At 39.9% G+C, this 27,955-nt stretch overlaps 1 protein-coding gene across 1 annotated transcript in view; it reads right to left on the reverse strand.

Annotated features, from left to right (window-relative positions):
• Nucleotides 1-27,955, reverse strand: part of PKD1 (polycystin 1, transient receptor potential channel interacting) — a 113,111-nt gene that overhangs the window by 37,681 nt on the left and 47,475 nt on the right. The window contains 10 exon segments of the mRNA XM_072416999.1: nt 893-1,073; nt 5,789-9,402; nt 9,966-10,099; nt 11,520-11,695; nt 11,841-11,972; nt 16,919-17,692; nt 18,123-18,379; nt 21,760-21,886; nt 22,871-22,986; nt 24,000-24,214. Coding sequence (XP_072273100.1) covers nt 893-1,073; nt 5,789-9,402; nt 9,966-10,099; nt 11,520-11,695; nt 11,841-11,972; nt 16,919-17,692; nt 18,123-18,379; nt 21,760-21,886; nt 22,871-22,986; nt 24,000-24,214 — 5,726 coding nt within the window.

Below are 27,955 nucleotides of genomic sequence, written 5' to 3' on the forward strand. Positions count from 1 at the left end.
TTAATTAAAACCTGCACACAAAAAAAAAAATCAGAATAGAATTACCAGGACACAAATATACAAAGTAAAACAAATACCAGTAAAAAATAAATATAGTTTTTCTACAACTACAATAGATTTCCGATGTTTAGATTTTAACTTATTTCCCATCTTTCAATTTTCAAAATTAATAGCCCTTTAGGGATATAACAAGAAAAATTCTAAATATTTGCAATAAAAAGTAAAGGTAAGTGTACAGAAATGGTGAAAATGGTATAGGGGCTGCTAGTGGAGTCCTTAAACATAGCAAAGAGAAGGAAGATAGGTCAGCCAATCAGAATTCAATTTGTTGTAATCAGATTCTGTCTAAAATAGGGTTTATATTTGGAGTAAGGAAGCCAATGAACCCATGGGAAGGATAACTTTTTTTTATTATCCTTTTAAATTTGCATTTAATAGAAACATGTTCCCAGAGCCCTTAATAGAAACAACATTTAATTAAAGATTCCTCCTATTGCCTTTATCAGTAAGAAAAGCCTCTGATGTGCATTTCAATTACTTTTTTTTTTTTTTGGCATTTCCTGAATTTTTAGCAAAACTTTGACAACTATTATTCCACTAAGACTAAGACTACTTAATGGATTATTTAGGTCAGCTCGGAGGAGGATAGGCTTTTGGGAATAAAAGGACACTAGCAGTTATCTTTGTGCTGCCTTTTGGTCTTTTAGAAATGTAATGGATTACAAGTTCACTCAAAAGGGTACTTGTTGGCTTAATCCAAGTTAACAGCTGATTTTGCATAGGCTGGTAAAGGTTTTAGGATATGTGATCACTGCAGGACTTTGAATCTCCATGGATCCATGGCTTCAACATCCAATTCACACTTATTACAGCTGGCAAAACATAAGGTAACATGTCATTGCATCATCTCTATAGTCATATACCGTTTGATTGGTGGACTCAGCATGTCTCCCAGGCTTGCTAACAGTCAGAAAAAATGTGTACTCCACATCCGGGTGCAGCTTTGACTTATGAATGGATACTTCACCGAGCTCAGACATGACCTCTGAATTGCAAACTGTATTCTCCAAATTCTAAAATTGCAACAGAAAACAAATTATAAAAGGTTTAGTATAATTCTGTAACTTTGGAAAAAGTGTGTAAAATGCACTCCGACAGTCAATTACATTAAAGAGGTAAGGGGAGGGAAGTAGATATAAGCTAACATTGCCTGTGGTTTCAGACCTATAACTGCTGCACATACTGGAACCATTTTATCCCTTTCAAAAAGGATCACAGCCTTGTTTAAGACAAGTCTACTATTCAAGCCCAGTTCTTTATTTTAAAGTTTTTATTGATTTTTTTAAAAGAAGTTTTAGAACTACAGGTAAACACACAATAGGATGGAGGCATTAAGAATGAGGGTCAACCAAAGTTACATAATAACATTGAATATAATAAAGAACCATGAGAATGTCAAAATATCAATCAAACTATGTACTTCAAATTAGAATTAAGGCCATATCACCCATTTGCTTGCCATTGTAACGCTTTCAAAACAAGATGGAAACAAAAAATTATAGCAGAGGGAAACCAAATATAACAGTCATGTATCGAAACTACAGAGCCATCTTTGGAATCTGCTTAGAATATTTCAGGCAAAACTTCAGCAATCCATGGTAGGGAAAATGTCATAGGATAGGAAAAAAATAGGGGGAACAATCAAGGACACCACATACAGGGCAAATATGGGTTGGGGCACTAGGGGACAAAGGAGAAAATGGAGGAGGTTTAACTAAAATTTACATACTATTAAATTTAATCCAGGGGTTCCAGATCTTGTAAAATGTTTTCAAATTATTCTTAAGGGTCAGTTTATCGTTGGTCATTATCCAATTAAGTTTGTGTTTAGTAAGTGGTATAGTGGAGGCTTTGCAAAAGCAGGCAACAGTAATATAGACCACTAACAACATCTAAACAACCGATCTATAACAGACAGAGTACAGAGACTTCTAATTTAGAAAAGAGGATGCTCTCCATACGTTTTGGAATATTGATTTGTGTAACCAAATAAATAAGATTATAAATTTGAATTCTGAATCTCTGAACCCTAGGACAACGCCACCAGACATGAAATAGTGTACCATAAGGGAGAGATATCCAGTTCTTTATTTTAAATGTTTTACTGTTGTCCTTTGTTTAAATAATCCCCGAACATCAGCAGAACTATTTGCTCCCTAACTGCAGAGAAATAGCACTCCTAACTATAAGTTAGATGAGGCTGGTTTGTATCAGTCTGACCACCACAGGACTGAGTGAAAGCAATGGATTCTCTGCATGGCTACAAATCTGTGCCTATAGTACTGTAATGAAATTAAATCCCTCCCTAACTTTTTCTTCTGGCACAAGGCTAAAATCAATACTTATAAAGTATTTCCCTTCTTTTAAAAATACTTAAAATTAAATGAAGGGAAACCTAAAATTAGGCTGTAACCATGTTAGGAAGAGAGGGAAAGTCTTCCAACAGAGCTACATACACACGCCACATGATTGTCACCCATGAAGAACTCTTGCAAGCTAAAATCTAGTGTGTGGAATAGTCTCCCGATGTCATTCAATAGTCTGTCCTGATGGATCAATGAATAATCAAATGAGGATGATGATGGAGGGAGAGGATCAGTGGGGTGCCCCTCACTCGTTCTTATAGTACTGGAAAGCACTGCGTGTACAGCGCTGATTCAATCTAGTGTTGCTGAAAATGATCAATGAAGGGATTTAGAACGATCCATGCAGGTCTCCCCCTGTCAAACTTCGTGCAAAATTGTTGATGTACAGAACAAAATGATGGAGGTAGATCTTGATCGCATTGAAAAGGCTATTGTATACCTGCGTCACAGGTTTTATTAAAAGGAGAACAAAGCAGATACTCTGTTGGCTCGTCAACTTAGAGAAGGACTAGCTTCTGCAGTCCCCCCTACAGTAAGGGACCAGTTAGGTACTCTCCAATATATCCACAGATATTTGGAGATTATTATACTGATCTATACTCTAAAGTTCATGCATTTCAAGGGGCTGGAGGTCAGACATTACAATCCCGCATAGATACCTATCTTGTGAAGAGCTCTCTTCCCCTGCTAGAGAATGAAATGATCGAAAAACTTAACAGCCCGATCGCACAAGAAGAAATAGAGCTAACAATTAAATCCTTACCTTCTAATAAAGCACCCGGTCTGGATGGGCTGCCGTATTTATACTACATGACAAATCAAGAACAACTGCTTCCTCACCTTCACACACTTAAATAGTGTGCTGTTAGATGAGTGACTCCCACAATCTGCACTCCATTCATAAATATCAGTTTTCTTAAAACCAGGTAAGGATCCGTCAGACCTAACAAACTATAACCCTATAGCTCTACTATAGCTATATCCACCTATAGCTCTATATAGCTCTAAGATAGCCTTGTATGCAGACGATGTACTACCTACCCTCACTAATCCATTAATTACACTCCTCTCTCTCCATATGGTGTTAGATGAATATGGGACTTTGTCTGGATATAAGGTCAAACAAACAAAAACAGAAGCCGGTTAATTTGGATCAGGCACTGATTGATAGATTACAGGATAATTTCCCATATCGCTGGAAACAGGAAAACTTTAAATATCTGGGAGTTTAATTGACCCCCTCATAGCATTTGCTCTATAAACCGAATTATCCACAATTATTCCAGGATATTAAATCACTTCTGACCAAATGGCGCGCTCTCCGCATATCCTTCTTTGGGTCTTTTGACCTTATTAAAATGTCTGTCCTACCAAAACTGCTCTATCTTTTTGAAACCTTACCGGCGTGCAGCCTTGGGGCACATTCAAGGCAAAGTACTTAGCTTCATTTGGGATTTTAAGCATCACTGTCTTCCTAAATCTGTAATATGTTCGTTGAAAAATAGGGGAGGTTTAGGGGAACCAGATTTTTATAAATATTTTACCACTTTAAGGGCTTACAACAGATGGACGGAGATCGAGAAACGTTGGCTTGCCCCGGCACATCCTAACTCAATGTTGTGGGGATCCCTGCACTATATACCTGACTCATCCCTATTGGGACCTATGCAGTTCACTAGACAAATTTGGATTTGTAGTAAAGAAAAGTTCTGTCTTGCCTCCCCCAAATCCTTACTAACTTCCTTTCTATATAACCCCAAAATCCCAGATAGCTTGACTAGGCGTATGATTTTTCCCTGGGTTCCTAAAAAGATTTTCTGTTTTGGACATATTTCTAATCCAGTCTCCAGGAAGTTATTGCCCTTTGCGGATTTACAATCCAAATTTGAACTACCTACATCGGCCATATACAGCTACTTACAAATCCATAATTTCGCCCAAGCTGTCACTAGAGACTTTATCTTTTCACCCCCCCCCCCATGTTGTTTGAACGTGTATGCGCAGGTGGACCATCTCGCAGAGGGCTGATCTCGGAGATTTACCAGGTATTGACTACTGAACCTGCGATGCCCTTAGTCAAGCATGCTTATTTGACTTATGGGAGTCCATTCTGGGCACGGAACTCCCTCCGGCGCTGTGGCAGGTTATATGGGGTAAAGCTCATAAGATTTCCTTATGTACGTTGTAAAGGGAAAATGTATAAAAAATTCTAATGCATTGGTACTATACTCCAAGACAGGCTTCACTCCATATATCCGTCTTGCAGTAATAGTTGCTGGAGGTGTGATTCTCAAGTAGGCATCATGTTTTATATTTTTTTGGAACCGTTCTAAGATAGTGCCTTACTGGAGTGGGGTGAATGCTTTGCTCATTAAAATACTGGAAACCTCTATTAGTTTAGATCCGGTGACCAATTTGCTGAATGTACCCATTACCGAACTTTCTAAACAGTGGAAGGCTCTTTGGCGCATATTCTTACGGTGGCCACATGCCTCATCTCGGTACATTGGAAATCACCGACTCCGCCCTCTGTTGCGGAATTGAGGACACATCTAGGGGATATTCGGCTGATGGAACATTTATCTGCTAGGCTCAATAACAAACTGGAGAAATTTGAGGACATTTGGGCCCCATGGGATCAAGAAACTGTTACTGGTATTGTATAGTTGCTCATCAGAACCCTAAATACGCTTGACTGCACTAGTTGTTTCCCTAGTGAGATCTTGGACTTTCTGTTCTCGTCTTTTTTTTCTTTTTCCTTTCTTTCCCTTTTTTTTTTTTAATTTGATTTTTGCAAGGCTTTTTTTTTAAGAATGCTCATTTGTTTTACTTGATGCTAGATAAGTACTGATTGTGTATTGATATAATCAATACGAAGGGTTAGAAAAACACAGGTATATTGGTAATCTTGTTTTGTTCCTGTGGTTTTGTATGTATTTCCTGATGTTTGTTTTCATGTTTTGACATCATTCTGTATTTTGCGCCTACCTTTCTCTTATTGTTTAATTTATGTTTTATTTGCTTTTTTTTTCTTTGTGACCCTGCTTTGTTGCATACTTGTATATGTTAAACATTAAAAAAAATGATCAAGAAAGATTGTTTCAAGTGACATGAATCTAACATGTGTACTTTGCCTATGATGAAATGTCCTTTCATCATAGATCTTTCATGGAGATCTCTTACTTTCTGTTGTGTATCAGGATAGAAAGTAAAGGAAATGTAAAGGTATAGCTTTACATTTACTGTAAAACATTTTCAGTTAGCATATATGTTAATTTATTTTTGCTTTACCAGCTAGACTAGCATGAAGCAAGCATAACAAAAGCACAAAAAGTAAAATAAAGAACAACTAACTCCCTTACCTTTGTTAAGGTTGTACAGGACCATTTATAAGTCAATGGAGTTTGCTCATTTTCTTCAAGGTTTGGGTCATAAGACTTTTTTCCATCCAAAATTAAATCCCGACTACTTGACCAAACACGGTATGAACCTCCATCGATGATGGGCACCAACCTGCTAGGCATCATAGTCACATTGGCAAAGCTGCTTCTTGAGAGGGGTGTATCCCCAAAAGACACAGAGAAGACAAAGCAATAGTTTCCAATATCCAGGGCTAGCTTAGGAAGCACAAGCTGGGGTCTGCTCATATCAACGTTCACTAAGTGGATTTTGTCTGACTCGTGATAACTTAGGCAGCTGGATGCTTTATAGATTTCCCACAGATGTTCCGTTTTATAGCTGATGCATCCACGTAAATTAATTTCTGCCTCAATATAATTCCTCTGTGACCTCCTCATGATCACTTGAGTTGGCATCTCCAACTGAACTTCTGGCTCCTCACATTCTAAAATTCGAGTAGTGACTGTTCTATCACTGATCGAATAGCTGATTAGGTTAGAGGCATTGACTGTTATAATAAAGTCTCCTGGTATTAGGTAGGTATGATTGGCAGCGGCAGTGTATGTCACCAGAGGAAGAGAATTATCCCCAAATGTCCACTCAAAACGAATATCCAAGGGGCTGGGAACAACAATAGCACTAAAAGTGGCACTTCGGTTGACAAAAGCCTTGACATCCACCAATGAGACACTGACAATCAGTTCTTGAATGATAATTACTTTGGAGATATTTTGACTTCCCAAAGCATTAGATGCACTCAGATGGATTGTGAGGACACCAGCAGCCACTGGGGTGTAGGTTACATTTCTGCCTGCCAAGCTAGTTGGCGGATGACCCTGCAAGTCAAACTGCCATGTGTAAGCAACCAGAGAGCCATTACTGACCTCCGCTCTGAAGCTCTTCTCAACTCGGGCTGGTAATGCTAACTCACAACAATTTACAATTTTCAAATTCTCTATTGCTTCAAGTACAGAAATCATGACAGTGTCCCGTTCTTCACTTACTTGGTTGTGGGCAACCACGGTTACAGGATAGCCACCAATTTTTGTAAATTCATAGGTGTAACTAGTGCCATTAAGTAAAACAGAGAAGTCTCCATTAATAGTCAATTTATAGGTTACATCGGTACCAGCTGACATGATGACATTAAATGTAACCCTCTCACCAGGTTCCACCACCATTTTACTCACCAGCAATTTCAAACCACTTATTTTGTCTTGGACGGTAAAATTTTTATAAGCAATTTCCCAGCTTACATCATTGGATGCATTGAGCTTGACAGTATAGAATCCAGGTTTATCAAAGAGCACAGCAACTGAGCTTCCTTCCTTGTGCTCGTCTTCAATACTCCAACACCAAGACACATTAGTACCCCGTTGCACACTGCCAGTAAGGGACACAAGAGTCCCATTTGGTACATATTCACTTTTATGATCCAGGCTTGTAATGCTCACACTTTCAACTGGTTCTTGAACAAAGATGGTGATAGTTGAGTTGACTGAACCCAACGTATTGTTTGCAACGGCAAGGACGTCTTTTGGATTCGGAGTTAGGAAATTGTAAAGGACAAAAGATTCGTATGTAAACCACACCACACTTTCCTCCAGATACCAAGTGTACATCACTCCTGAACCACTACTTAGACTCATGGTAATATTGACTGTGGTGTTGACTGCAACTGGGTTGGGATGAGCATGGAGCTTAAGTTGACCAAGGCTTTCCACAAATACCACATTCATGGAGACGCTTGCATTTCCTAACATGTTCACAGCCTTTAAGACAATGGTGTAAGATTCTGGCTGTAGACTAGTGAACTGATAAGTCTTTCCGGCACCAGTCTGAACCACGCTGTCATTTTTTAAAATAAACCAGCTATATGAGATATTTGTTCCATCCTTTACTGTGGCCTGAAGAGGAAGGCTTTTGTTGGTCGGGAAACAGCAATCATTGACCAAGTCTCCCGTGATGATTTGCAGCCCTTCGATAATTTCCAGGACGTAGATAAAAATACTATCCTGTAAGGAACCAAGTTCGTTCTCAGCTGTCACTATAACGTTAAATGTTCCAATAGATCGAAAAGTGTAATAAATCGTGGAACTGCCATTTATAGGTGTGCATCGATCACATAATATCCAGGAGTATCGTACATTATCCCCCGCCTGTAAGAAAGCTGAGAAGACCACAGAACCATTCAAAGGCACTACTGTCCTGGTGGCATTCATTGTCAGCCCATAAATCCTAGTCTTAACTGTGACATTTAAATGGGTTCTATTGCAACTTACACTATTATAGCCATATAGATTGATGATAAAGGTCCCCGTTTTATTATAAGTATGTGCTACAGTTTGCCTTTGGTCTGTGCAGCCATCGCCAAAATCCCAGTCATGTCCTACTTTTGTCCCACCGCTCAAGGCTTCAAATAAATACACTTCATCCAGTGCCAAAACCTCACTTCCATTGTGCTTAATATTTAATGTTCCAACAGGCTCTTGGACATCTACAATCGCTGTTCCATTGTGAGAAGATACATTGTTGAACACAGATACTGTGACCTGATATACTCCAGGAACTTTATACATAAAGCTAATTTCTGTACCACCATTGATCTTTGAGCCATTGGTACCAAAGTCCCAATTGTATCTGTACTGGTAGGGAGGGAAGACAATGACATGAAACAGACTTTCGTTACCTAAACTTATATTCTGTAGAGCAGGCAGTAATGTAACATTGGCAATTTCAGGTTCTATACAGATGTTGGTATAATAGTAAGCCTTGTTGACTTGGCTTGACAGAATGAGAGAAAGAGGGAACAATCCACTCTTTGAAAAGTCATATTCAACAGATGGGACGCCATATACCGTAATGCTTGAAGAACCATTATCAAAAGTCCAGTTGAAAGTATAAGTCTGGTAGTCCCCAGTAACATAGGCTGTCAGGGTGACATTTGAATTTTCTAAAATGCAAGTAGAAGGTTCTATCTTAAGAATTTGTAGGACATACACCCGAACTTGGAGGCGCTCAGAGATGGAGTTCACTGGGTTGCTTGCAGTAACATTCACTGTATAGTTACCATCTTTAGAGTATGTATAATTTACCATAGGCTCGTTACCCTCTAGAATATAGCCATCTCCCATGTCAAATCTCCAAGTGATAGAATCTCCGCTTTCCACAGAGGCGTTAATGAATGTTTGCAAACCTCTTTCAGTGGGCTCATCAGATGCTATAACCAAACCAGTAATTTCTTCGTAGACACAGAAGTTCTGTACAGCTCTTATTTCACTAATATCATTTATGGCCCAAATGCTGACATTAAAAGATCCGGTGTTATCATATGTATGATTGACATTAGGTTCACTAATGTTATGGTAGAAAGTGCCATCACCCAAGTCCCATGAGTAGATGACACCAAAGGGGGAGGGTTCAGCTGCTGCATGAAAGTTGACTATTCGACCTTTGACCAACACATCAGCATCAGTTTCAATTGAAAGGTTAGTTAGGATGCTCTGAACTTGCAGGGAAACCAGCTTTGACACGTTTTCATACTTGTTGAACACAACCAGTGACACAATATAGGCTCCTAAAGAAAACACAACAAAAGTATATGGATTATTCATTATTGAAATTTACATGTCTATTATAAAAAAAACATGGTGTATGAACAGAATAGACACACTGGCCCTCCAAGACTGGAAAATATGAATTCTTATGGGAGAACTTGGAGAATCCAGCAAACCTGAAATTAATCTGGTCCAGGGTTGAAAACATTTACCAACTAATAGCAAATTATTTTTAGGAAATTTACTCCAGGTTTGCTGGATTATCCAGGTTCCCATAATCATCTATCTTTTAATAATGATCTGAGAGATTTTATGAGTCCATTGTACTTTACAAGGAACAAATATGGGTTCAGTGTATTTTCTAAATCTAGGAGTAGGACTGAAATAAAAGACTTTCATCTGTCACTATTTTACCTAAAATACAAATAAATGAAATGTTGAGACATTTTAGGCCCCTAGACCTTCATCCATTACAAATCGTTGTACTGATATCACAAAATAGCTTACTACTTTACAACTACAGGAAAAGAGACCACTGAGTCACATTGTAAACTTAGAGTTGGTCAGTACTTAAACTTCTTACCTGTTTCTAGGTACGTGTGGGTGACGCTACTCTCCACAAGTACCATATGAACAGCTGGGTCAGGAACGGAGAATGATTGGTTGTAGGGAGGCCGAACATTATAATCCAACTGCGTGCCATCTCCAAATGTCCATCTGAAATTGAAGTTGTACAAAGAACGAGAATTACATTTAGTTTACAACAAATGTTGGGTCAAGGAAAAAGTATGGACATTTTTAATATGGCTGTTTTAAACACTAATATTTTTACTTTTGAATTAATTATTGATTAATTATTATTGAATTATCTCTTGAACATTGTTAAATGACATAACTCCTCGCAAATGCCTCCACGGAGCAAAAATGTGTTGGGATCATTAACATTAAATTACCAATCCTGCTCAATTGACACACATCCACATGCCAGGGTAATAGGCAGCACTAAGCACAAATATATTATGGAAATTCTGCAGATGTGTAATTTGCCAGGTTAGAACCCACAAAGTATTGTTTTCTATAAAGGTTATTACAAAAGGTTTACTTCGGGTGGCAAGAATGGTTCAGTGGCTAGATCTGGCCCCTACTGAGATGTGTCCTGGGTTCAAATCCCATCCAGGACACTATCTGGGGCGCCTGGGGACTCCTGTTTCCCTTGCACCTACAAATACATGCAGTTGGGTTACCTGGCTGCCTCAAACTTGGTTTGTGTAAAAATGAAGTAGCACAACCAATGCAAGCTGCTGGTCGCAATGCAGATGTGTGAGAATGATACTAAATCTAATAACCATTGTGTATTTGCAATACTTCTGCTTTACAGAGCTTTATTTAAAGCAAACGTATGCATAGACTATGCAATATCAATGTATTTACAAATATGTAAGAAGCTGTAAAGGAGCTTTAAAATGAGCCTGTGTCTAGCAACTAGAAACATCTCTCGTGTGTGCCAAAAGTCTGCTGTATTAGAAAGTAGAAGGAGAGGAACTGAGATATCAGCGCCTCCGTTGTGAACATTAAAGATTCATATTAAATTTGTCCTTAATGCACACAGCTACAGTAATGAACAAAGGCTTGTTTTTAAATTGCATATACTGCCATAGTTCTCCCCAGAGGTTTTTAGCCGGTTGCTCCGCCCGGCTACTTTGAATACCCCGCCCAGCTCTCCTCGGCAGCTCTCATCCTGGCATGCACGGATCAAAGTGAGGCTGCTCTGTGCTCTGTGTCATCCATTCAGAGGATTGCTGCTGCCGATGAGAGGCGAGCACACAGCTCACCCTTCATGTGAAGGAGACACAGGCAGCCCCGCCCCCATCTCATAGCACGAGCTCTGCCTGTGACATGTATCCACCTCTAGCTCTGCATGCCGTTCTGCATCCTCATAGCTCTCCACAAACTCATGCACAGAAGGACACAGAATTGGTAGGGGAAGGGTGGCACTCTATGCCAATCAGAGCAGAAGATAAACACAGGAAGGTAAAGACTGGGGTGAACAATCAGCGTGTCAATCAAAGACTTAGAGAAAATTGTGGAGCTTTTAAATAAATATACATACACACATACAAGGCTAAGCAGAACTCACCGAAATGTGACATCCACTGCAGAGTCAATAAGTATTCTTGCAGAGAATTGTAATGAATCATTCTGGGTAACAATGGCTGGGATGTTGGTGATCTTAAGGTCGCGCATTGGGTTCATCTTCTCCACAGTCACATTGTAACTCACCGAGGCATTGCTAACATGGTTTGATGCGGTCAGCTAAGGAAAAGAAAGAAGTTACACGTTGAAATAGGGCAGACTTAAAAGGTGCAATTTGAGAAAACAGACTACTAAAAATATCCTTCCTTATAGGAAACATCATTTGATTAATCCTATATTACAATATTACTTAACCATCACTTACTGTGAGCTTGTACACAGCGGCAGACTGATAGATCACATTGAAGACGGTGTTGTAATATGTAAAAGATGAACGATCGTCCACAGTCCATTTAAATATCACATCCGATCCGGCTTCCACAGAGGCGACATTATTCTAAAAAGAGAAAGGTGGATGGTAAAGAGAGGTGTGATTAAAATGAGCAAAGAAATCATCATAATACGACGTGTATGTATAAGGAAACATTTTTTTTGTTCCGATAGAAAAAGAATTTCAGTTTATAATCAGGCTCAGGTCACACAACTAGATGGCGCTGCGTCTTCATGTAAAGTGTATGACAACTCTTGCTGTTTGAGACATTATTAGAGTTTGTTATACACATTACATGATGACACAGCGACATCTACTGGTGGCCATTAACCATACCTAAAAGAACTTTTAGGAGCAAGATACGCATCCTAACCAACTCAAAAGTACAAAATACTTTAACCTGTACACCATGGATGTATTTATTTACAAAGAATTTTGTTGGCATTTCTGTTGATTACGACTTTGAATGTTAACAGTGATGGAAATTTTTTTCTGTCCTATATACTAGTAAACTACAACATACTTTTCCTGCTTTTTTCAGGTAATAATAAGTGTGGTTTATAATTGAATATGAATGGTTTTGTTTTTCTGTTTTAAGGGCAACCACAAAAGATCAAACTGAACTTGTTAAAGAAACACTCCAGACAGAATTAAGGATAAAACCCCAAGATGCGTAAAGGCATCACAGTTCTTTGCTCAGTTTATGATTTTATAAAAGTATACATGTAGTGCACCAGATGTCCCTCCTGTCTATTCTATGTTATCTAATGATTCTAGAATGCACTGCCTGCTGTCTCCCTCATGCAATGCCCCAATCTAAACTTGATACAAACATTATAACCTGTATATTACGCATGAAAGTGTACTTGAAAATAGATTTGAATATTCAAATAACCCCTTCTCCCCCCCCCCCCCCCCCATTGCTGCATACTGTGTTTGATTGAATGCCTTTAAAGTCCCAAAAGCTACTTAGTGGTATTTGTATGTGTATGTTCATGAAATTGTACTTCCCTCACAAATGGGAGATCTGCACAATTAAGCCTGGTACGTATGAGCAGATATGTTGACAACTCTGTGCGTGCTTGACCAATCTTATTCACATAAGTCCTAGAACACATCACATGTATGATATGGTTGCAGGTGGTCAACCACGGGACAGATAAGTGCTCCTAGTTGGATTTCCTTAACAGATTAGAAAGCTAGGAAGTAAAATTTGGCTCATGGCAAGGCAAGGAGACAGAATAAACTTAAAAATGTTCTTGCATTGCAGACCGGACAGGTGATGTCTCTTTTGCAATTAAATAAACTTACCACAATTTTCATCTAAACCCCCCCTCTCCTATATTGATTCTTTATCAATATACGTACCCGGTCCTCTATGTATGTACACATATACTCACACTTATTAAGAAGAATGTGTTCAGGCAGGTAAGTTTGTTTCATTGCAGAAGGGACATTGCCTGTCCCATCTGCAATAAAGAACTTCCCTGTTCGTATTTTTCTTTTTCCAAGCATAATTTTGTTTTATGTGATTGAACAGACAATATTGCAGACAATATTTGATCACATGGTTAATTATTTGGTGACCAGTGCTATCAGGCAGCTTTCTTTGAGAACTAGAAGGACCCTTTAGCGCCAGTCTAAATCTGTTCAGCAAATATCTGAACATTGGCATTGACTTCAAACAAGTTATCAGCTTTGGCAGACTTTCACAAAAACCTCAGCACCGCTTGAAGAAAGCCTAAGGAGACAAAAAGCACTCCTATGAAATACATTAAATATGTTATTTGAAAGATGTTTTACCAGCCAAAAATTTGTATTTATTCCAACCATTTCTCGTCTTTGCACAACCCTCCCCAAAGATTTAAGGAATGCAGTGATGACATCCTCCGACCTATAACCTAACGATTGGACAGTGAAGGATGAGCTGCAGATTGATCAGGTCATCTTTCTACTTAATCAAGCATATCTGCAAATAGACGTAATGATTCCTTGATACCAGCCCTCCCTATCTCTCAGTTTATCAATTTAGGATAAAAAAGCAGGTTCGTTTTACTTATCTATTAATGAATTTAAAGTTTCATTAATTTGTAATTTTCTATTTGTCCCAAGTTCAGCTTTAAAAGTGTTAAACATTCCTAGACTGGAGCTAAAGGGTAAGACTACCGTAAACTCCATAAAAGCTTTGTGAAAGCCTTGTTAGGAATCCAAGAGGATAGCTGTATCCCCTCCTCAGAGGTGACTGCAATGGACATGCAATCTGCATTGATCGGAATGGAGGAAGTGGGTTATGCTGATAGCATTTATCTGCTTACATAAGTATGCAGCTACACAAGGTAAAGGCAGCAGTGAAATGGATGCAGGGCATCTAGAGTTGGCAACTGATACAGAAATGCCCATTTACTAGGAGGATCACCTGTAACGTATGACATGATCACAACACAAAGCCGTAAAAAAATTAAACAATGCCGTAAAAAATTAAGTATTCTTCAAATGCTAAATGTCTTTCATAGCCTAAAAAAGAAAAAAAAATATAAAAGAATATCTAGGAGGAGTTTACTGTAAAGGTTTACATATAAATTGAAGCTCGTGGATACAAAAATATTGTGTAAATACAACATTTTGCCTCTTCTGTGCCGGAGCTTCCCATAAGAAAGGCCAATAACTGCTGCTCTTTCCTGTCTCACCTCCCTGACGTTTTCTGCACACAGTTTACAGCGGGTGGACCTGCTCTTGGCACAGGCTTTGTGTGGCACAGTGATGGCATAAATGGAGAAAATCAATTTTGTGCATACATAATAAAAGTTTTTGTGCCTGGAGTTCAGACATAGTTTGTAAGGGAGACTTGAGCCCTTTCACCAGTCCCTGCCAGAGCCAGATCAATCGACTAATGTTCTTATACAGCAGCCTTAACATGGGGGAACCCAAGAAATAACTTTCAGATTGTCAGGGAACCCCTTTTATAATCACTATATTCACAGCTCACAGTATATTACGGTAGCATCATAGTCAGTGGGAAGAATGCCTCTTTCATTGCTGGCCATTGGGAAGAATGTCAACCCTACAGATAGCCAAAAAGATCATTGGTGTCACCTAAACTGATCTGAGGATCACAAACTGCTCATTGCGCGAGGAATTCCTGGTAACCTCCGGAGGAACCCTGGTTGACAAATACCATAAGATATGGACTTGCTTTTATGACTTTCTGCTGTACATTTCACTATTACATTTTTGAGCATATATACAGGCCAGAGACATGGGACAGCTGTTGGCGTTGTAAAGAAAATTATATATCAAGGAATGAAACGATCTCCAGTACACACAAGTCTATTCTGAACCAAACTGCAAGGCAAAAGTTTCTTTCTCTATCGTTCAAGGACAAGACAGCTCTGGGCTTTATATCCCAAACACATGCAAGCCATGGTCTGGGAGCCAAATAAGCTTTCTGTATGTTTATACATGTTACAGCAATTTATAGGCTTTGATTAGGTTTGTTTTTGTACAATGTCAAGCTCGATTTTTAACAATATTCTGACATGTTAGTTTCTGGCAGGATCCAGGGTAACTGCCATCGCATCCTGACATAAGGGCGCCACATGGAGCCAGCATGATGGGAAACCGGATAGGAGGAGAGAGGGGAAAATATTGCACAGCCGTCTTGGCAGTGAGTCACCGACTGCGGTTTCTGCATCATCTATCTTTAGGCATTGTGATTACGTCAGCTAATTATATAAGATAATAAGCTACAGTACTGGAAAACTAGGCACTGGTAGCAAATCCATCCACTCTGAAACATTCTGATATTTATAAACTAGTAAAGTGACTATTTACAAAGCATAGCCACTTGTGTGGATGTGAGTCACTTGAAGGAACATTGTCACCTTGCCAAATCAGAAAAGTACAACAGTGTCTGTGTGATCATTCCCTCCTCCTGACCCACTTACCAGTACTCCCTTGCCAGGTCTTCCTCTATTGCATCCAGAACCAAAATCCTCAATGTAGGCTGGTGCGGAACTCTGGGGAAAGCATTAACATCACTACCATCACATAACGGTGCTTGGGCTTAGCACATGTTGGCTACATCCAAACACTATGGCATGGGTGTGTGATACTTTACCCACCTCCTAGATTGTAAGCTCTTCAGGGCAGGGTCCTCTCCTCCTCCCGTGTCACTGTCTGTATCTGTGTCATTTGCAACCCCTATTTAATGTATAGCACTGCATAATAACTCCTGTTTATTAATAATAATAATAATAATATTAATAAAAAAATAATCATAATAATAATAACATTAATAATAATATTAAAAGAATATTATTAATAATGAGAGATGGTAATACGTTCCTCCATATTTTGCTGGAGGCAGTGGAAGCAGCAGCTGAAGAGTGGGGCAAAAGTAAGAAGTTGATATCTGTATATAGCATAGGGCTTATAACACAAAAAAATACCTTTTGAGACAGCTCTGAGATATATCCACAGTATAGACCAGCGGTTGTCAACCAGTGGTCCGCGGCTCTGGCCGGTGAGCCCACCAGTAGGGTAAGGGCAGTGGGTGGGTTGTGTCTCTCTCTCATCGCAGGTCACTGGGAGAGTGGGTGGGTTCTGGCATCATGCAGTCATTCTGGGGGAAGTTTCTTCCCCTTTGAGTGACACACGGCTCCCCGCGCATGCGCGGTCCAGAGTCTGTGCATTTAATGGTCCGTAGGTCCAAATAGGCTGGTGACCACTGTTCTAGACTGCCCCAAACCAGCAAATTTCAATAACAGTCAAAATGAGGCTTTATGGGTGAAAAGAAAGTCAAGGTACACAATATATTGGAAAGAATTATCAACATACAACCATGCTACAAATGGAAAGTGTAAACCGTTGCCTTTTATTTTTTTGTGCTATACAAGCTCTTTAAGTTTAATGGTTGGTTTAGAACCATGTTCGGAAACATGTCTTCATTAAATATTTTCTACTGTAACTTGTAAATGGAATTTGAGTATCTGCGTGATAAATATTTTACTTACCACTCTGGTGTTGAGTAGCACTCTGGCCTGAGGATAAGGACTCGTGCTCAGTCCTCTGATGGGGTCCTCCATCTTCACTGAGAATGTTATATTAGTGGAGCTTATCTCATTTTGCACAGTTATTGACACTTCCCCAACTCCTTTCCCCAGTCCCAGCAAATTAACCTCAGAGTATGATACATCTCCTCCCCTGGCACATTCTGTTGATACAGCGGAAATTTTAGGAGGACATGTCCGACTGAAGCTCCAAGTCTGGTTGCTGCCAGCCCAAAAAGCAGTAGCGTCGGAGCCTGACAAAATCTTCAAAATCACAACAGGGTTATCGCTAGGAATGTAGTAGATCTCATCTATCGGTGTTGGATAGACGACACTTACACCAGAAACCGGTGACACCACACTAAAGCTATGAGACTGCGTAGCTTCGTACAACTGGTTGGTAAAGTTTGCCGTAATTGTATATTTCCCGGGAGGCCACAGACCAGGGTTCAACCGACCGGTGAAAACCAAAGTAACTTCTTCGGTGGTGCCAACAACTCTTAACGAGCATGAGCACCCACCATCTTTTTCTCGTTGGCTTGACCAGCTTTCAGATGTACTGTTGATAAGTGTTTCTCCTAGGAGGTTCCCAGGAATACAGCTAACCCAGTCGGATTGGTGGAAAGCATGGTAAGATCTGGAGGAGTGGCAGTGTAGAAAGGTTTTGTTAGGGGCATCATGTTGTAGAACGATATGGTAATTGGGGAGCATTTGAATACTGACATCTTCAAAAGTTGCCTGAAAAACAAAGAATTAATGTCATGACTGATGTATCGTACAGCTCCATGATTAGTCATACTTTTTCAAGTTATACCATGGAGGAAATACAAGGAGGAACATAGAATGTACAGTCAGGAAACTCTGGACTAGCAGACTAGATGAGTGCACAGCTATGGGCTCTGGGACCATGTTGCAGGGGCCCATGTAGTAACCAGATCCAAATTTTTGTAGTATGTAAAAAAATGCAGAAGAAAGGTCAAGTTGGTGTATGGGACACATGGTAATGAAAAGCTGAAACTCTAGACAAAACTTTTAATTTAGAGCTTCTGGCAGTTTTTTGTATTTACAGGTTGTGTGCCCAATGGGAGAGATTTTCTCTCATTTGCTTTCAGGTCAAGGAACGATTTTATATAAAAATGTTTTCTCTAGATAAAAGATCTAAGATTACCAAATACTGTGTGGCATTTCCAGCAGGGATCGTGTAGAGATATTCCTTCACTAAGACGAAGTTGGGAAGGTTCTTGTTGGACTGGGCCATCAATGAGTAGGTGAGGTCTTTAGATTCCATGGAAGGGAATCAGCCGCTCTCCACAGGTATACTGCTGTTGGTGTAATTGGAGGTATCCAGCTCTTCCTCACACTCCGGGAGACTCTCCTGAATAGGCAGGCTACTAGGTGGTGAACTTGTACTTTTGGCTGGACAGTCTGATGAAAGAAAACAGAATTCATCAACCAGAAAACGTAATCAGGTAACTTTGCCTTCCTTTTAAACTCCTTAATAATCTCATCATAATTAGGCATCACAGAAGTTCCATAAAATCAATGACCTTCTTCCCTCCCTCATATGACAGTATTAATGTCTTAGCAGCTGTTCACCTAAAAACTGCATTATGGAAAAAAAAAGAAGGTGACATGTTTCTCCCTATACTACCAGGTTAAGGAGAGTGGGAAGCAGTCTGTAGTCCACTAGGGATCACAACGCTGTTTGTAATTTCAGTGCAGCGGAGGGAGCAATGTCAGCTCAAACAAGAGCAAAAAAAAGGCATTTACTAATTTTCTGGTAGAAGTATCACAATTTTCTCTGTAACTGCAGCATTCTTAAAGTGATGTAACATGAGGTGTGATGTATTGCTAAGTACAAATACACATTTCAAGTATAATGCATGGGAGTCACCTGGACATGAACTTTGCAGAAATCATTTCCCAAAAATACCACTGCTTATGCCTCATCATAATGGAGAACTACCAAAGCAAATTCATCTTTGGACCCCATATACACTCTTGTACACGTAACTTATGGTCAGGTGTGAATAGGCACATACATTTTCTTCTTTGTAACCCCTTAGACTTTAGTGCACCAGCCACATAGTAAAGCGATTTTTACTTTAAATGTATTTTCCTGCACCAAAATTCATGTGTTTTACAGCAAACAGACAACTATTATTATTATTAATATTATTAATAATAATAATAATCAGGATTTATATAGGGCCAACATATTATGCAGCGCTGTACATTAAATAGGGGTTGAAAATGACAGACAGATACAGACAGTGACACAGGAAGAGGAGAGGACCCTGCCCAGAAGAGCTTACAGTCTAGGAGGTGGGGGAAATATCACACAATAGGAGGGGAGATATGGAATGGAGAAAAGTAGTGATAGTTTCAAAAGACAGAAGAAGATAAGTAGACAAACATTTAAAAAATGGGTTTTGAGTGCTCCTTTAAATGAGCAGAATGTAGGAGCAAGCCGAATAGAATGAGGAAAACCATTCCACAGAGTTGGGGCAGCTCTAGAAAAGTCTTGGAGCCGTGCGAGTGATGAGGTTATGAATGAGGAAGTCATTAGAGGGTCAATAAAGGAGGGAAGAGAGCGGCTAGGGGAGTATTTATCTATCAGGTCAGAAAGAACTGTGTAGGGATTTGAAGGCAAAGCACAGGAGATGAATTTGATTCTAAGGTGAAATGGAAGCCAATGAAGAGAACTACAAAGAGATGCAGCGGAAGAGGAGCGGTGGGAAGGATGGATGAGTCTGGCTGCAGCATTCATAATAAATTGTAGAGGAGAGTTTCGGGTTAGTGGAATACCAGAACTATGAATAAAACCTTTAAACAGGTGTACTTGCAATTTGAATAGAAAAGAAAAAGAAAACCAGTAACTGGGACTAAGCAATGTCACAATAATGATCTTGTCACTGGGGAAAATCTGCTTGAGACAGTATCGGTATACAGGGCTAAAACAGACTAGAGAAATGCTTTAATATGTTGCTTTATCTCTGAATGTTTATCCAGAAATTGATGGCGATCATTTCAATGAAAGAGTGATGCCTTGCTCATCAGATAAAAAGCAACACATGGAAGCAAATGAGTATTTCTAGAACCCTTTTTTATTAATCTTGTCACTGAAAAGTTGTCTCCAGCAACAGAACTGTAAATGTGATATAGTTTTAATGCACACAAATTCAAGTTTTATTAAACTGTTGCTGCAATTCTTTTTATCTACGGAAATGATCTGGAGAGCTATACTGCACAATCTCCACCCCTAACAAAGTCATTGCGTTTTCCCTGCAGCATTCTTGAAAAATGCAAATAATTAACTCAATTCTAAACACAGGGAAGTATTTTTGTGTTTTCTACACCATCTCCAAGGCAACCGCATACTTTGGACGACTTTTCCACAATCTCTACCAAGTTTGTGTCGGGGTAAGGCTGCTCGTATGTAGGTTTTATCTTAAATATTCTAGAAGGATCTGAGCCAGCAGGTTTATCTTCCACCCATCAGACGCAGGTGCAGAAATAGAAAAAAAGACAAATATGCAACTAACGGAAAATGTGCGGCTGGTCTATACAAAATGAGATCACCTCTGTCTGGATGTGCGGCCGCTTTCTGGAGGTCAACATTGACATTCACAAAATCTGCTGTCACCAGAAGACAAGAAGCTCTACCAAAGTGGAGAAACTGGAAAGTGTGAATGTTTTTTTTTATTTAAATTATTTTATTTTAATATTGTGACTTATTGGATTTCACTATTGCTGATTTCCTACATCCACGTCCTATCTAGATCTTATCCACCAACTGCTGCACATCATTTCTTGAGCTGGGGGAGTCTTGGTTATGACAACAGTAGATTTTGCCTTGCTAATGTGGTTCAGCAAGGGTCTAGTGGAGAAGCTTGGGCTCCTCTAGGCAGGATTAATAATATTATTATGATTATTATTATTATTATTATTATTATTAATAAACAGGATTTATATAGCGTCAACATATTACACAGCGCTGTACAATAAATAAGGGTTGCAAATGACAGACAGACAGAGACAGTGACACAGGAAGAGGAAAGGACCCTGCCCAGAAGAGCTTACAATCTAGGAGACGGTCAGGTATTATTTTCCTAAATGATGCAAAAGGTGGTGCCATTCTTTGCAACACTCTTGCAAGCCCAGGGTAGCACTCCTAGGGGACAAGTCTTTGTTGGCCCAGGCTTACAGGAAGTGTATTAAATGATGCTGGACCTCATTAAACCCAGAACATCTAGGACAGGGGTGTCCAAACTTTTTGCAAAGAGGGACAGATTTGGTGAGGTGGAAATGTGTGGGGGCCGACCATTCAGCACGTATTCAGGGTTAGTGTGGGCTTGGTTTGCGTGGGTCCCGCACAGCAGATGCCCACCGGGGTGACATGGGGGATTCCCTGTGCACGAAGTCCGGTGTCAGTGCTGGCTCCTGTGCAGAGCACGTTCTTGGAATCAGAGTGGACCCGGTCTATGCGGGTCCCGCACAGCACACACCCACTATAATGACATGGGGGATTCTCTGTGCACTCCTGTCCTGCCGAATATGCCCGCCTAGTAGCAGGCTGATAAATGCAAGAGTTGAAAAACTCTAATGAAATAAAAAATAGTTTTTTGTACGCATTTTAAACTGTGGTCAACAGTGCTGGTGGGCCCCATGTTATTTATTTTATGACACAGGCTGCAGACCGGTGGAAATCTGAACACAGGAACAGGAAATCTGGACTTTGGGCATGCCTGATCTAGAAGCTCCATCTATCTTGCAAAAGATTTGCACATAAATTAGATTCCTACCTTGTTCTATGCTCTGTGTATAAACCTGGAACCTTAAATGAACAGGCTCTAGCACTTTCTCAGTGACAAATTCCAGAGCAGATATGTACACTTCCCGAGAAAAGCGCAAACCAGGGAAGACCAACACCTAGGAGAGAACACAAAGAGATGGAGATGAACACAAAGTTATAATTCGGCTCCTGTGTGACATTCTGCCAGTAGCAGTGTTCAACCAAAAAAATGTTTTAAGCTGGGTGGAAAGAAATTGTAGGTGGGTGGCAGCCCCTGTATTGTGACCCAACTCTTCAGTAACCATCCAAAAACAGCCGGGTGATTACTGAAAAGTGCCGGGTGGTGCACCCAGCTAAAAGGGGCTGTTTACCAAGCCAAGGAAAAAGTTGTACGGGTTGTTGGAAGATGGTGTGACTTATAAATGAAAGTTAGGGCACTTGCACACAACAAACTAAATTTTAGAAAAAGCCTGAAAGCAAGTAGAACTATAAAGCTGGACAAAAAAAAATTTTAATATATCCTTAACAGAAACAAAGAATATTAATCAACTTTATGTGCACCCAAAGCCTTTTGAAAACCTAGATATTACTTTGTAAGAGTCATAGTGACATCACCACTGTATTGGACTTCGTCTGTGCAAATGAAATGTGGGAGGGACTGAGAAAGTCAATCCACTACAGGCTTCCTGCAGAAAACTACAGGAGGGGTGGAGAAAAGACCAGTCACCCTGCAGAGAGAGAGAGAGCAGCAGTGACTGGTCTTTATTAGAGGATGCTCTGGCACAGACAGAGTTTTACATTGTATTACTCATCAGACTCATACTCATTACTCGTCCTGATCAGAAAGAAATACACAAAAAGAAGCAAGATTCAAGTAATAATACACAAGCCTCTTGTACATAGACAATATCTATATACCCCATAACTCAGCTTTAGACATTTTGTTATCCGCACTCTAATAAAATATTTTGAGTGTGTAAAAACTGTATACAAAGAGTATATTTTTTTTTTCTGCAGCTTGGGGTGTGTATTGTATTTCGATTCCTTCTGAATTAACCTATTTAAAATAGCATAGGGACACTTGCATTGTAAAGAGGTAAATGTATCTGATGTATACTTACCTTCACCCCTCCAACAGAGGGTGGGATGCTCTCCACTCTTGTTAAATTCTGTAGAGGCCAATTTGTGTCAAACACACCAGATCCCACCACAAAGTATTCTGCGCTTAGTGAAATAGCTGGAAAACAAAAATAAAGTGGAATATTAAAAGAAAATTACTCAGCAGCACAAGGTGATTTCTTACCTAACAATCCCACAAAAGAATACCAACAACTGTGGAATAAAGCCTGCACTCACCTTAAATGGCAGCTACAATTTGGTAAAAGATCATTTGTTTTATTTCTGACAAGTTCAGGGTCTTCCTGCCTTTGTCACAATGACCAGTGACCAAGGAATTTGGAAAAAGACTAGGGGCCCCTTATCATGAATGTGCTGCGAAAACACATATATTAAACACGTTCTTCCACCTGCATAGTAAAGTGCATTCCATGCAATGTGCGGTGTGGTGCCATTGATACCTAACTGCACCCCACTGCAACTAGTGCATTGTATAGTGCATCGCCATTCACTCCCATAAATAGTTTAGGTCTACATTTTGGACTACGGTGGAACATTAAGATGCCCATTAAATTTGGGGCTGTTATGGTAACCAATGTGCAATCATATACATGTGCTCAAGTGGCCTGCATATGTATATTGGCCTATAAACGTGTTCTTTCAAGATAGTCTAAACCCAAAAACAAAACGGCAAAATTGCAGCTTACCAGTCCCTAGATGTAGTGACTGTATTAGTTTTCTTTCTTTGGACACTTTATTTTTAATCGGCAATCCTGCTAGTAAAATACTTCCTCTGATAGGGTGACCACCTTCATGGGTGTTGTCCACCTATGCTGTTTCAACTACAAACAATTCCCCTTCTCCTTATCTTTATTACATTGGGAGAAAATATTTTGCAGGTCATAGAAGAAATGTGAATTTCAGTTCAATCCACAATAAGTTACAAACACATTGGATTTCCATAGGGATCCACATTTTTTTTTATTTGTACTTGCAGAGAACGGATTCAGCTACCACATCCTAAAGGCTGAAAAGGTGCAATATAATATATTTTTGTTCTTGGGTTATTAATAAAATAGGTAGCCAATGTACATTCTTAACTATTTTATTCCATCATCAGTTCACTGTCCTTACCCTGTGGCTTGTATTCACAGACGTAGTTGTGCGTGGCACTGCATAGGTCGGTGTTACATACTCCATTCGGACCCATCCTCACACAGCGATCAGCCTGAGATGGTTCCGGCTGGCCAGGGAGCCAATTTTGGCAGCTCTCCAAATCAAAGCGCTTCCCCGCAGGGAGGGATTCGGAGCTCCGGCTGTCATTGAATCCAATCCACACTTCCAAACCACTAAAAAGACAGAATTAATTTACCACGGATAGGAATGACACAAGTGTGAATGACTTCAGCACTGCTAATATAATCTTACATAAGCTGCACGCTTAACTAAAGTGATATTTAGATGTTGATTTAAAGGGACGCAGCAGGTAAACATTACACAGACCTGGCCCAGGGGGAACAAACCTACCTACTGGGTTGCCCTGGGCTTTAACTTGCCATTCATCGTGTGCAGCTGGCTCACCTGAATGGCAAATCTTTACAGATGTCAGTATTCCTATTTTCTGAACAAACCTGAATCTGTAGATCTTACGGACTGGCCCAATGGACATCAAAGTCTCAGATATTATATGTAAACCCACAATGATCGTTTCATTTGGTCTTTCAAACAAACTATTAAAAGGGTTTTTTTAAATATTTGGTCCACAAGTGCAAATAAATGAATGCTGAAAGTTATATATTTGAAATGGAACATTAAATATTTATTAAAATTATCCTTTAAATGTTCTCCCTTGCAGGTTGTTTGGAAAGGGATGTATAACCAGCTAATATACTGAAGGTATGATGGTAAGGTGCCCACAAACATAGCAGTGTCACCCTTCCAGGTATGAAATGAGTCTGAATCCTTTGAATGGACCCCTCTGGCAGATAAAACAATTCCCACGTATATCCCAAAATTGTGAACTCTTTACAGTGTGCATGAGTAAAATGGATAGCACACACAAAGTTTCCTGGCTAATGGACATCAAACATCATCTGCCCCTTTCTACCCAGCATGACTGCCCATGGCCAAATGCCCAAAGCACTAAGGAGGAACAAATCATCATTTTCCTTCTGTTACATTTTAGTAATCCATCTTGGCAAAGCTAATAATAAAAGATACTGCACAATCTAACTAGGAATTATTAAGTCATTTTTAAGTAGTATTTATTTTGTATTTTATCCTAGGCCGGTTAATGATCTTGTAATATTGTACCCAAAGGGAAATGTTACTTTTGCCGTTTTTGAATTTTATACTTTGGACAAAAGCCATTTGAATTATTAATATGTTCTGAGCTGCGTAAGGAAACTGAAGCATCTGGTGAGAGACTCGGGGAGAAAACTAATTCAGAACATTGTCCCTGCTGAAAACTGTACCCACGACCTTGGTGTTTCATAGCAAGAGTGATAATCATTGCTATAGACACAGCAATAAGTCAATGTTCACAATGTTTCCAGAGGTATGGCATAATTAATTTCCATGTTTCACAAGAGATGGAGTATTTCAGCATTTTTAGTTAGAAACAAGTAACTGCACATGTGGTGAAAAGTTTTATGACACTAGACCAGTAGTCACCAACCTTTCTGACAAAATTTTATTCTATGTTACTTTTTTATTTTATTCTATGTTACCATTATTCTATGTTACCGTTATGGTACCAGCACGCTAGCTGGAAATAGCAGAGGAGTGTAAGCCTCCCGCTGCCTGCGCTCCTGTTCTCTGTAGCCCCAACTCACCGGCTATGGATCGGCACCTGACGGCGGCCCAGGGGTTCGGGACCTTTGCACGAGACCACCAGACCTACAGTATAAAAAGCTTGTTGGGCATTCCATTCTAAAACCATTACTATGACACTGACCACCCCTCTCTTCCTTTTTTTGCAACCTCAACAGCCTCCACCATTTTTTGTTTTATAGATATTGTAATGTATCTGTGGGAATCTGTTCCCGATAAACTATTTGTAAGGTTAGGTACTTGCTCAGCAGGGTTGAAGTCAGGGCTTTGGTAGGACCACTTGAGTTCTCAACAGCCTCCACCTTTCTGTGTTTTATAGATATTGTGTTGTATCTGTGCCCGATCAACTATTTGATAGATTAGGTACTTGCTGGATGAGAAGGCCGAGCTCATTGTTTATCCCAAAGGTGCTCGGCAGGGATAGGGTCAGAGCTTTTGTAGGACCACTGGGGTTCTCAACAACTAAGGCTAGGTACACAAGTGCAATGGTTCTCGTCCAATAATCGTCTGAGGGCCGTTTACAGCGCTCGTCGTCCATCGTCCAAAAAACTGTCCTGGCAGATGCAGGGATGATGAACGATCGTAATGCAAATGGAGTAGAGAGCGCAGCAGGATGCCGCTCCGTCGTTCTCCCCTCTCCATAGAACAGAACAGTGCTGTATGTACAGCACTTGTTCATGCATCGTGCAGTCGTTAGTCCTTGGAAAGGATTGTGAAAGATCCTTTCCAACAACAATTATTGCACATGTATACATAGCCTAACTCATGTGAGGTGGTTTTAAACTAATTGAAACTATTGAGCCTTTATTCCTTGGGCCCGTCAGACCTTTCGAGTTTTAGATAGAACACACAAGGGAGGGAAGGGGTTAAGGAGAGGAGACTTTAACCATAAAGCAGTAAAATGTGAAATATTGTCCATTTAGCTGGACCTATAAGTCATCCAAGGTTTCCAGATTTGCAGACCATGTCCCTATGAAGTTAACTTCATGTACAGGGGTACAGTCAGGCAGAAAATAGCCTTCCTTAAACATTTACCACAACAAAAACGCCTTTGTTACATATAATGAAGAGCAATTGTGATGAGAATGGTATGAGGTCTTTAAGCAATCAGGAAGCTGGTGATCAACTGGCAGCCTCAAGATTGCCTTATATTACATGGCCATAAAGGTAATTTTTTTGCAGCACCGTTCTACAATGTGCCAGAAAGGCAGAGGGACACTTTCATCTCCACAAGGAAATAAATGATTTAGAGGGTAGTAAACTTCTGTCTCTGTATATACGTTCGTACTATCCAGCCATCTGCTTAGGATAGTGAGAACAAGCAGTACAACTCTTCAAGCAGTTGGCTTGGAGTAGAGCGTCTAACTCCAGGCTGCACATGTGTCTCTCCTCTCCCAGCATCCTCCGCTGCCAAGGACAGACCGGCTTAAACGAGTTGCCTTTGGGGCCTAGAATAGGAGCTGGAAGAAAGCTGTACACAGCTGCTGTAGGGAAATGTGTATACAGGAGCCTGTGCCAGGAGTTGGCTGGCTGCTAGGGAGGAAATCGCACATTGCCTCCTGCTCCGGAGACTGAGCAAATATTCTGCAAAAAACAGAACTTCATCAAGCCAGGGGCCCAAAGCTGCACTTCTAAATGGATGTACCTCACACAGTACACCCCAAAAAGGATTTTGGGGTAAATGACATTTCTGTCCTGCACTCATGAAGCCTAGGAGGCTAAAACTGATTTTTCTGCAGCAAGTGCTAATTCAGCAAAAGCCATTATATGTTATATAAGGTAAATCCTGACACAAGAGAAATCATTTGTATCCGAAAAATGCATTACATACGCATTTCACTTCTAACTGGCGTGCACTATCAACAAAAGGGATTTAATTGAATGATGTGCATGGCTACTTAGCACAGTAATCAAGAGATGGCAGTGCATGCTGAGCTTGGAATCAAAGTACGGTTAGATGGCTGCGAGTTGCTTAATATTGATTTAAATTATATGAGGAATTACAAAAAATTCTAGCAACTGGATTTACTCTTACAAGCTCTGTTTAATCACTAATCTGACTAATCAATAATGTGAGGTATGCTGCAGCCTGTGAGTTATTATACAGCAGATAATATGCCGTAAGGAATGCGAGTAATGAAGTTAGACCCGGCACCTGCATTCTTCTTAAATAGACACTGCTATACTTACCTTAGTAGCAATCCTCCACCATTCCTCTGCAGTTGTTGGTAATTCTGGGCTTTTCTGGGTATGGAGTA

This window comes from Pyxicephalus adspersus, chromosome 7, assembly GCF_032062135.1.
Source record: "Pyxicephalus adspersus chromosome 7, UCB_Pads_2.0, whole genome shotgun sequence".
In the NCBI taxonomy this organism is placed as follows: domain Eukaryota; kingdom Metazoa; phylum Chordata; class Amphibia; order Anura; family Pyxicephalidae; genus Pyxicephalus; species Pyxicephalus adspersus.